The sequence below is a fragment of the Notamacropus eugenii genome, chromosome 2, assembly GCF_028372415.1.
Source record: "Notamacropus eugenii isolate mMacEug1 chromosome 2, mMacEug1.pri_v2, whole genome shotgun sequence".
NCBI lineage: Eukaryota > Metazoa > Chordata > Mammalia > Diprotodontia > Macropodidae > Notamacropus > Notamacropus eugenii.
The window spans coordinates 420,999,688-421,012,083 of record NC_092873.1 but is presented as its reverse complement, the minus strand read 5'-3'; the positions used below and the strand labels follow the sequence as shown (position 1 = coordinate 421,012,083).

Below are 12,396 nucleotides of genomic sequence, written 5' to 3'. Positions count from 1 at the left end.
CAGCTATTAAGAGGATTATCAATAAGAAATTAATAAACAAAAAAGGAAAAAGAATTCCAACTTAAAAAAAAAACTGAAGCATCTCAGAAAGCATCTTTATGCTTACTAAACTTCAATACGCTAAGTCTTCAGAGTCATTTTCTTTTAATGATTCTTTTCCTCTCAGTCTGAGGCTGCACTGATCCCTTATGCCTTAGTCGAGCAACCCGGAACAATACCTCTATTTGAGAAGAAAGATTCAGCTAGACAAAGTTTGATACATCAGTGCCATTCTTGAGGGGGAAAAAATTGGGATTTCATTTGAAGATTTCATGCATGATTGCCCTTTTTAGAGTTGTCTATCATACTTTTTATTTGAGGTCTTCTCAAGTACCAGTAAAATATCTAAGACAAGAGCTGTTACCCCCTATATCATACTGCAGTACTGCTGTTCAGAACACAGCAAAATCGAAGGGAAGAAAACCACACAACACGCCAAGTTATCTCAGCAGCTCGCTGGCTTTAGTGATTTAGGTAATTTCAAGTCCCTGAATGCCACTCAGTTCAGTACTCTTTGTGTCATCAGCTTTCTTCTCCAGAGAACCAGCTGCCACTGAAAGGTGAGAAATACACTGGGCAAGCACAATGACAAAACACTATCAAGATAGGCGAAAAAGGCAAGGAAAGCACACATTAGCACTTCTGTGATGGCTCCAGAAGGGTCCACTGGAAGAACAGCTTGACCCCAAGCAGCAAGGGCTTCGACCTTTCAAAACGTAGAAGGCAAGGAGGGGGACAGGAGGGGGAGCGAGGGGCAGTGACTGCCACTTTAAGCTGAACTATTTAACCCTTTGAAATTCGAGGACAGCTCCCACTCTTAATGAACAGCTATCTATAGAGCTCTCCATTCAGAACTGCCGGCCAGCCATCCCTAGCCTATCTGCAAAGTACGTGTGGGTTTGCTGACAAGCTAAACTCAGGGGTGGGGGACTGGGGGAATTTAATTGTTGATGGAGGGAAATAATAGGTATCTCTAGCAGTTTTAATATGATCTTAAAATAGGAGGAAAGTTTTCTGTTATGACATTGACAGAGAGGCGATGATTTTGAGTAATGCAGGTTGATGTGGAGATGCTTTAAGATTAAATAAGAGCTATATAAAGGCTTGTCAGAATGAATTCTAATGTGCCAGGAGACATTTTGCATACTCTTAAATATGCAAAATGTCTTATGGCACCCTGGAATTCATTCTGACAAGCCTTTATATAGCTCTTATTCATACCCCTACTTTATTTTAAGGGGACAGGTACCCTGAGCTACTCTTTGAATTGAAGTAACAAAGAGTAATGTTTACTGGTTTGGTTTTTTCATATTAAAAAAAAAAACGGAAACAAGACAGAAGAGCAACCAAAAGTGGAAGCTTGTTTTAATATTGCTCTACCATCATCCTGAAAGGCATAATAATTTGAGTTACACATCTGAACTGATTGGAGTTACAGAATCATATCTCCTTTTTGCATTTAACAATATATACAATATAAAATAAATACATTTACACAAATGGACATTTGTTGGAGCACACAGTATGATACACATCACAAAAATATACAATTGATTGCTTTACAGATGTGAAGCCCATCTACAGCTATAGACATGGTTTTTGTTTTTGTTTCATTTTGTTTTTTAACTACTGGCTATTATGCAACTCCTGGATTATTATAAGCAGTTTAAATTTTTTGTCCTTTTACGATCTTTGCACATAAGACTGCCATAAAATGTTATCCTAGGCAGGTAAACAGAGACGCTTAAATAATTAAAATACAATCACCAACACCCATTTCCTCTTCTATAAGAAAAATAGCAGTTTTAAATTTTTTATATCTTTTATGTTATCATTTAAATGCAAAATAGTGGAATAAATACAACAATCTGATCTGATTGAAACACAAGTGTAACTTCTGGGAGTCACACAATCATATTGCTTTAAATAAGAAAAAAAAAAAACTGAAGCAAACATAGAAATCAAAATCATCATGGCTAAAACATATACCTTTAAAACACTCCCAAACTTCACATTAAGTAAGTAGTCTTGGTTGAACCTTGAAAGAACTCCCCTCCAGCAAGGTTTAAGATGAGCATTTACCCTACTAGAGTCCACCAGGTTCTTTTGACCAGTTTTGCTGCAGAATCTTGAGACAGTTGTCCTTTGTATGGCCAGAAGTCACTGAAAAAGAAAACTAAATCTTGCACTGTTCTCCTTTAATACATCTCTATCTCTTAGGTTGTCTGGCTTTTGACTCTGAAGCCCAGGCTCTTTAATGTGATACAGTGAAAAACAATGTTTATATATTAGCTATATTACATATATATTATAGTATATATATGTAGTTGAATAGTAGTTAACTTAAAACCAGCACAAATCTTCTGGAAAATAAACATTATTATTATTATTATTATTTTTTGTTAAACACTTATATATATATATATATAAATAATCTTATAGAATCAGCACCTTTTTTTTCCCAGGAGTTGTACTTTTTTTTTAAATCTGTTATTTTAAAAGGGATGTGCCAATTTCTGAACTCCTATCACAGCTATAAATTTCAAGTTATTGACCATCTGAATGAATTGCTAATGATGATTTATCTAGAATCACACTAAGTCACTTCTCTACTGAGAAACCACAATCTACAATATAGTCCCATATAGCTAATGATAGATACACAGTATTTCTAGCACAAGGCTGATAGAATATCAGCCCCAAGGTATTTTTTTTTAAAGCACACGAAGTAGCGATAGTTTTGGAAACTTGTTCGCACCAAAAAGTTTTGCAACAACACAGAGCGAGTTAATAACAACATCTGAGAGATGATTGAGTAAAAGCCATATTTACAGCATTTAAAAATTAGACTTATCTATATTCTTGAAATATTCAAAGTTTTATTTCTAAGCTATACATTGGTATTCTATAATAAACTGTTACAGAAATTATTCCTTGTTTTGAAAATATTATGATTTCGATGTGTATCTGTTCATAATGAGTACTTGTTTGGAGTTTCAATCTCTTAATTATTATTAGGAAGAACCTTATTACCAGTAAGGATAGAATATACTACTGTAATCTCCTGAGGAATTGTACATCCAATATTGTCTCTAATTCTACCCTGTGTCTAAAAGCACACACCACAAGAATCCAAACACCACAAGAACAAGACAACAGTCTTTGAATGCAACATAAAATTTCAGAAAAGCACAGCAAACATGAAACATTGAAAAGCTGAACTACATTTCTTTTGTTTGTTAGGATTACAATTTTAATTACATCTGTGTACATAGAATAAGAATGTTCACATAATACAGGGAGCAGCTACTAACACTGGTACATTGGTATAGCATTGGATGGAGGTTATTGTTTATTGGTTATTTAGCGACTGTAGTTTTCTGGGGGCATCTAATTGATTTATACATTAGATTACACCTCTTTAACAGTCTTGAACCTGACTGACTTTCATGCTGTGACAATACTGGTTGAAAAGCACGTAGTCTTGTTTTGCTACTGGTTAAAAAAAAAACTGCCATTGAAATCAAGCCACAAAAAAAAAAAATTCTAAATGAATAAACTCATACGAGTCCGACTTTGGAATTTGGTCAGGTGTTTGCTATCTTTCTCAATTTCTGCTAATTTTGGCATTTAATTTATTGCCTCTAACAAATATTGGCTCACAGCTCCTTCTGGGAAATGTTCCTAACTCTGCAGATAAGCAGTATTTCATCTCTTTTCCACTGCTACAGTTAGAAGTCAAATGACAACTTTACCTCTCAGGTACAGATGTGCTCTTCTAACAATTCTACAGATACATCCTCCATGTGGGGTATTTATATATACGACTATTCATAGCCCCTGTGGGTGTAATCTAATCCCTTGTGTCAGTGAACATTTAGCTATACTGGAGCTCATGTTAAGAAACTGGATGTTTGGGACCAGACTGGCACACAACATAAATTGCATCCGTGATAATATGCACCTTCCCTTCAACTATTGCTTGAAGAAGATAAATTTCCACATTAATAAATGGCTGAAAAGTGGTAAAGCTGGTAGAAAAAAATCTCCATTTGTAAGAAGAAACAAAACATTTTAAAAAATCTTCCTTCAGTATTCATTTTTGTCCTTCATTATTGTTCATCATTGTTCAAAGCCAGCACAAAAATGCAGTATTTTTCTTTCTCTTTAGTATTGCATGAATGAATAAAGCTTAAACTATTCCCTGAAAAAGTTACATAGTAGCTAAACCTAACAAATTGGAAGACTTGAAAAAACAATTAAGGAATCAAATGGCTGTAACTGATCTAGATGGAAATGCAATGGTGAGAAGCAGCCGATGCCACGTTGCTTAAGTTGTCTAATTAGAGACTGCTCCTGTGAAATCTAATACTGCATTGAGTCAATTCACTGTGTTATAGTTTACTGTTAGGTACGATGGTTCTCTCTTTGATTCCTTTGTCACTGGGGACATTATGGTTCATAGTAAGTTCACTGGCATCCATATTATGGATTTCCATCCTTTGGCAGGGCTGGCTTCCATCTCTCTTCAATTAGAGACCTCTTTTTTTGAAAAAGTTCAGTGGAAGGAAGGAAGTTAAGTAGGAAGGAAGGAAAGAAGGAGGGAAGGTTGACGAGAGAGAAGTAAGGAGACGAGAGAGGAGAGAGAGGAGGAAGGGAGATGGTAGAAAGGAAAACTTGTAGGAAAGGAAGTAATAAAGAAAGGGGGAGAAAGTGAATGAGAAGAGATAAAGCAGAGAGACTGCATCAAAAGATACAGAGGAAGTTGAAAGCTGCATCAGTCTTGCTGCTAAATGATCAGTGCAGTCCTTTTTTGTTGCTGTTGTTAAAAGTTTCTTTGCCATTAACTCTCTTGTTTATTTTCCCTTTCTTAGCGTGCATGATGGGAAGACCTAGGGCGCTTTTAGTCAGACCTTGGCCTCCAGCATTTCCAAAAAAAGTTTGTGCATAGGAACTTTGCCTTCCAATTTGATGTTGTAGAAATGCTGCACAGCCTTGGTAGAGGTTTGCCTCAGAAGTGGGAGAGTCATCAACATCTTGCCAGCCCGACGAGGGTCTTCCATGTGCTGGCCAGCCTCGTAATCCTGAAGAGCCTCGTGTAAGACATCTTGAAGTTTCTGAACTGCTTCAACATCTTCTATGTGCATGGAATCTACAAAACAAAAATGCAAAGAATGTTTCAATAGAGCACTAGTGGAAAAGGATTACCCTGAAACTGATCAAAAATGCTAATAGCCTATAATTTATGACCTTTAAATTTCTTTCAAGTCCATTTTACAATGACTTTATAAAAAATTTCTACAACTGACAAATAATAGATATTTTTAAATGCTGCTATGGGGGAGGGGGAAGGGAGGAAGAAACTGACAATTGTTTAAACATGTGACAATAATTCACTGATCCTACATATTTGTTAAGCATTTGTTATGAGTATGCTAGAGTGTGATGTGCTATTCACAATACAGCGTGCACAACAAAGAAAAGTTCATCAACTGGGAAACAGGGAGCCTGGTTTCGGGTCCTAGCTTTGCCACCAACTTGCTGTGTGATTCTATGAAAGTAACTTTATTTCTAAAGGCATCTCTCTCTGGAAAATGAGGGTGTTGGACTAGATAATTGAAAAAAAATTCTTCCAGCTCTAAGTTTCTATGAGCTTCATATGATTTATAAAAGTGTAAGACTCAGTTCCAGTCTCAAGAAAATCATGATTCCAATTGAAAATTAGCCTAGTATACTGGAAAAAATAAAAACAACTGACTGGAGTCAGGAGAGACCTGGGTTCCAATTCTGGCTCTGACACTTACTATTTATAGGTCCTTTAGCAAATCATTTGACTTTCTCTGGGGCTGTTTTCATCTGTAAAATTGGGAGAATAGTACTTGTACCACTGAATCCACAGAACTGCAGTGAGGAGAATACTTGGTAAATTATAAAGCAAGAGATACAAAGTTATTGTTGGGAGGGAAATAGTTCTGGTCTTAAAAAACAGAAAGTGAGGTAAGTATAAACACTTCAGGTTGTGACCTTTTTCTTTGGTAATTTATAGAAATAAAATGTGAGGGTCAATAGAACTTTTTTTTTTTCAAAAAAAACCAAACAACTGGCTATTACTACAGGCAGCCTATATCACAGAGGGAAAAGGTATCATCTTATAAATGACAGCTTTCTCATAGATCCTTCAAATCTGGAACAGGGACTGTATCTAAAATGGACAATTTTTAAAATCCAGCAAAGGGAGGGTTAAACAGGTTGGCTCAATGATCACTTTGAAAAGAAATGTGCAAATGGAGAAAAAAAATAAAAGTTACAGCTCCGGCTCTAAAACAGACACTTAATTATATACAAGTTTGAATCATTTAGCACGTTTTATTGATTCTGATGACAGTTTATCTGTTAATTACACATAATGGAGTCCTTTGGGGATTCTACATGTTTAATAATTCTGGTTCTCAGTGAATGCAGGTCCTAAGATATATGCAGTTAGTCAAATCAAAGAACAGCGTTTGCAAAAATGGAATCTTTAATTTTAAAAAGACCAATATTTTTTTTAAAGTACAATAAGTAGTGTATCTAATTAAAGTAAAGGAAAAAGATACATGCCACTGACTTTTTTAAAAGTCTAATTTTGCTTTTTGCCTTGTTCTTTATAATATCATCTTTTTCCTTTTAGTCACACTATTGATAAAGCAGTAACCATTCACATTAGGCAGTCATGGATGAATTCCCTAATAGGGTTCTAAATAATCTGCAAGTGTTGTATGAACTTTTAAAAAGAAAGTTCTTTAAGATATAAGGCAGTCATGCTCATAAACTTTCCCTGACATAGGGCTGAATTTCTGCCTTACGTAAACCTATGAAAGAATGTTTCCATGACCAAGTTAGGCAACCTAAGTAGCTAATGTCATAGAATACTCTGCATCATATTCAAATCTTTCTCTGTTTCTTATAGAGACTTCTCTCTTCATTCCCTTTCCTTTTTCTCTTCTACAGAGTTTCATCTGCCCTCTCTTGGCTACTTTGCTTTTTAAATTTCCTCCTCTCAACTTAAGAAAAAAACAAGGAAAGTAAAAAACAAAACAAAATAAAACAAAAAAACAAAACCAGACCCTTTTAACAAGTATGCATAGTTAAGTAAAATGTAATGTTGTCTAGGCTATTTCTGAGGGCAGTTGGTAGAACTCACAAGGCATTATTCAACCCTGATATTGGCTCTTAAAACTTTACTGACCCCTAAGAATACAACAGGAAATTTAAAAAAATTAAAACTATGTAAGAAGATAAGAGAAAAATAAGAGGCTCAGAAGAACTCTAGAATACTAGATTCTGTGCCTTGATGGATCAGATATTTTTCTTCTGTTAAAAAAGAGTTCAAAGTGTCCTCAGGAGTCGTCTAGTCCAAATTCAGATATGGTACATGCATATTCTCAGTAACATCACTAATGCATGAGCTAGACTACTTGGACACTTTGAGTAAGAGACAACAGTCCTTCGCAAGGCAGCCTGTGCCTCAGCTCTGACAGAGTTCCAATTGTTCAAGAGTCAAAAAAGTCCCTCCTTACATTAAGCCAAGATTTGCCTCCCTGTAATTTCCACACTCCAGTTATAAAACTGCAAAGAATGAGCTTCATTCCCCTGCCACACTGACAGCCCCTCAAATATCTGAAGACAGTTTTCCCCACCCCCGCCTCAGCTCCCACCCATACCCTAAGCCTTTTCTTTCCGCAGTCTTCTTATTCCCTAGGAGATATATTGTAGTATGTCATAGGAAATGAGGCGAGAACAAACACCAGAGAGATACGCTCGCAAATAGCAATTAAGACTTCAAACTATTCTTTAAAGGCTATGATTTAGCTTGAAAGATTTTAAAATGATTTAATCAAATTACTGTGATAATTTAACTTCCCATTTACTGAAAAGATTCTAACTCATTTCAGCTATACCCATTCTCGATTCCACTAATACTTAAATGCAAACTCAGTAAATCTGCACAATTTAATTAGACCATGATTCAGTTGGCAGACTGCTGGGGGAAATATTAATCTCCATTACGGATCCTGGTTCAAGTTCTGGCTTTATAGTTTTGATCTGTGTTTTGTTCTTTTGGCTAAGTCTACAGAATTATGCAGAATCAATAGAAATGGAAATTATGGTAATTTTTTTTTTTAATAGAAGGTTTCTGTAATGCCATAATGGTGACCAGCTGAATTTAGCACATCTGCTGCTGGCACCACAAGGCAAAGATGAAGATATTAAAGGAATGAGATTTACCATGAAAAAATGAAAATGCAGAGTTATCTAGATTTTAGGATCACAAAAGTTGAAGAGAAAATAAGAGGGTCATCTAGTCATTTTACACAAGGAAAATGGGGAGAAGAATGGTTCAAAGGCTAAGGGCCAGAATGAGGATTCAAACCCAAGAAGTCTGATTTCAGATCCAGCACTCTTTGCACTTTGCCACAGGGTTTCCTGACCTTGAGACTCTCTGACCTCCTCTGTGAAGCTGTGAAAGTCAGCTAAACAAAATTTTAGATCTTTAATCTCCTCAGCTAGTCCATTTTTTTTTAATTTTTATTTTTTGCTAGTCCATTTTTTAAAAAAAGATTTACACTAATATCTTATAATAAAATTAAAAAACCACAAACAACATTAGAAGGCTGGTTTTTGGTGTTTTTTTTTCCGATGTTTTTTGTCCTTTTGGACACAGCTGTAAGAGATAAAATTAACCAACTTGAAAGTCTGATTCCATTCAAGTAACCATTATGGCATTACCATGTGCTGGCATTGAGGATACAAAGTACCCTCATTAGTGTTACAAGTTTTTTGAGAGTGGAGACCACTACTTTCTTTTGTTTTGGCAACATGGGTGTGTGTATTGGGTTTTCTTTGTATCCTTAGCACTAAGTAAAGCAGCTGCTTTAATAAATCGGAGGTAATCACTTGAAAAAATAAAAGCAAAAATAACATGATGAGTTTCTGTTCCAAATTACACACTATGGCCCTTTCAGAATGCTTAGAATCATCAGAAAGGACCAATAAGCTTTTATTCTATGTAATCATCAGATGGTACTGGTTATAAAAAGAAATATATACACACATTCATTAGATAACCTGTAAAATCTCTTTTAGCTCTAATACGCTATGGACTTATGAACAACATATAAGTGCTTTCTACCTCTAACCAGTCACTTTAGGAAAGGGGTTTTTAACTAGGGGTGCACAAATAGATTTCAGGGAGTCTGTGAACTTCGACAGGGGAAAAAAAACCTATTTCCCTTATAAGACTATGCATTTTATGCATCTAAAACTATTTCTCTGAGAAAAGCTTCACCATGCTGCCCAAAGGGTCCACAACACAAAAATGGTTAGGAATTTCTTTATTTATAAGGTTGAATGCATACTGCAATGATGCTACATTTGCTTGAAACATTACCTGGGTCCTCTCTTGGAATTCCTAAGTTTCTGGAACTTTATTTTTAAACATACTTACTGCTAACAACTGCATCCTTTGAGGACAGATTTGATTTTCAGGAACAGCTAAAAGCTCATTCAAAATCACATATGGCAAATAAATACTGGTTTAATTCCCCTTTCCTCTTTCTTCAAGGCTTTCCTCAGATTTGCAAGCCCTGAAGAAAGATGTTGCTCTTGTTCTTAATATTTAAAGCTATCAAGGGTAATTTTTCCCTACAAAGTCTTTCATATGTATGTCCTTCTAACTGTCAGTGGCTTTACCCATAGTTTTATCTCCTCCAGGACTTTTTGGATCCACAGTAACTTCCTGGAACTGAGGCAGAAATCTATCCACAGATTATAAAACTTTTTTGATGGGCCACAAGTTGCAAAAATCATTGTCTTGATGGGTAATTATGTGACATGTTAGTTTCTATTACAGGATATAAAATGACTTGAAAAAAGGTAGTACACTTCTTGAGAAAATATATTTTAAGGTCTTAGAACTTTATATAAAGGGCTATAAAAATGTGCATACCCCTTGACCCAGCAATACCACTTCTAGGGCTAACTCCCAAAGAGATCACAAGAATGGGAAAAGGAGCCCCATGTACAAGAAGAATCACTGCAGCTCTTTTTGTGTTGGCCAAGAACTGGAAATCAAGGGGATGCCTATCAGTTGTGACATATGAATGTAATGGAATATTGTGCTATAAGAAATTCTGAGCAAGTGGACTTCAGAAAAACTCATTAAAACTTCTATGAACTGATGGTGAGTGAAGTGGGCAGAACTAGGAGTACACTGTACACAGCGATAGCCACCTGTGCAATGACTGACTGATAGATTTATCTCTTCTCAGCAATGCAAGTTAACTAAAACAACTCCCAAAGACCCATGATGGAAAATGCCATCCACTTGCAGAGAAAGAAACATGGAGTCTGAATACAAATCAAAGCACACTATTTGCTCTTTTTTGTTTCGTTTCGTTTTTTCTTTCTCATGGTTCCTCCCATTCATTCTAATTTTTCTATACAACATCGCTAATGTGGAAAACATCTTTAATAAAAATGTATATGTAGAGCCTCTATTAGATTGCACACCATCTTGGGAAGGGGGGAAGAGGAGAGGAGGGAAGTGATGAACATTTAAAACTTATGGAAGTGAATGTTGAAAACTAAAAATAAATTAATTTATTAAAAAAACTGTATGTAAAGGGAAAATAATTAAACTTGTTAGAATGAAGGGCCATTTACAAATAATGTTACATACAAACTTTTTCAAATCTTGGAAAGTGATTTAGGAAAAAAAAAAACCCTCTTTCTTCAGGATAGGGAACTGGACATTCATATTTGATCGCAGTGATACAATCTCAATAACCTCGCTTCCTCGTTTTAGTAAAATAATCTAAAACAACTGCTAGTCTAGACAGCCTTGGACTCTAACCTAACTGGAAAGGGAGATGGGTCAAGTTCTTTTGAAGTTAACTGAGCCAGAAGATGAGGCAACATGGCAAAAAACAAAGGATGGCAATTACTCCTATTCCTATTTGTGGTGTAGATGTTGAAGCTGAGTTATCAAAGGTGGTGTTTGTAAAAATCAAGCACAGGAAAGCCTGGCCAAGTGAGAAAGGTTTCAAATATAGGTCTGGTAATGAACTCAATTGCTAAAGTACCAGTATGGCTAAGTTTAAAGAAGCTTATCACCAGGTGGGCCAGAGGATACTGAATTTTTGGACCATGGCAACAATGACCTACTAAGGTAAAGATGCAATCAGGGTTTGTATTTTGGAAGTATTCACACTGATTTTATTACCACTTTGGCCATAGGGTGATAAATTTGAGGGACAAAGTTATGGGAAGGAAGAGGACCAGATGATCCGTCTTTCTCCCAAGTCTCATAAATACATAGAAATGTAAAGTCAGAAAAAGCTTTAGACAGCAGTCCTCTCGTTTTATCAAGAAGGAAACAGAATCAGGTTATTTACCCACATTATCAACAGTAATACTCGTAGATTATGTTCCTGTAATAGTTTAAGGCTTATAAAGTACATTGTACGTATGATTTCATTTCATTTTTGCAGCAACCATTCAAATTGGATAGTAGAACTAAAATTATCCCCATTTTATTGTTGAGGAAAAGTGATAGAATTTAACTTTCCAACTGTTTGTTTGGGAGACTGTCTGTTGAGATTCACACCAAGTAAATCCTCCATGGCCACAACAACTAAATATCAAAGCGAGCAAATTTATTTTCAGTCAGAAGAAACCAATTTAACATTTTCAAATTGATGAGAGGCAATAATTGTTAAGGAGTCTGTTAACCCTTTAGAAAAGAATAATAAAACGTAGCAGGTGAAGTAGGTAGGATCGCATGACAGATTGTTTCCTTGGCTCCAAACCTACAGATTAGAGAATATGCTTCCAATCAGGTCTGGGTTTTATAAGTAATACACCTACTCATGCATCCATATAGGAACGAAACATGGCTACAGAAAATATGGCAACCATTATCAGGGAGCCAATTCCCTGTTTCCCAAGCATAAACACGGCATTTATTATTATTGAATAAAGCCAGATGTTTAAAATAAGCTGATAATTTAGATGAATGCCATATTAGGAAGTAAAGGCTGTAAACATGCAACAGCCACCCAGGAAGAGCTAAAATGCCTGTTTAAATTGTATTGTAACATAGGTCTTTTATATATAAATTTCCCTTGTACTCTCCCTAAATACTAATACAACTTAAAAGAATTTAATATCAGCATTTTCACTTGATAAGCATGAAAAAGCTTAAAGCATTTTCACTAGTTCTCTAAGCAAGGGTAAATCTCCAACTTTTGAATTGCTTTCTGAATAAAGAAAGAGAAAATTGAATGATGGAATAATTCACTGACACAGAAAATCACC

General features: G+C 35.6%; 1 protein-coding gene across 6 annotated transcripts in view; it reads right to left on the bottom strand.

The window, feature by feature from the left end:
- Nucleotides 1-1,376: 1,376 nt before the first annotated feature.
- The window catches only part of ESRRG (estrogen related receptor gamma), a 686,396-nt gene continuing 675,376 nt past the window's right edge, over nt 1,377-12,396 (bottom strand). For all 6 annotated transcript variants that reach the window (XM_072647831.1, XM_072647828.1, XM_072647830.1 and 3 more), the window contains one exon: nt 1,377-5,191. In XM_072647831.1, the coding sequence (XP_072503932.1) occupies nt 4,947-5,191 (245 nt within the window). In that variant the 3' untranslated portion in view covers nt 1,377-4,946. The remainder of the gene's footprint in view (nt 5,192-12,396) is intronic.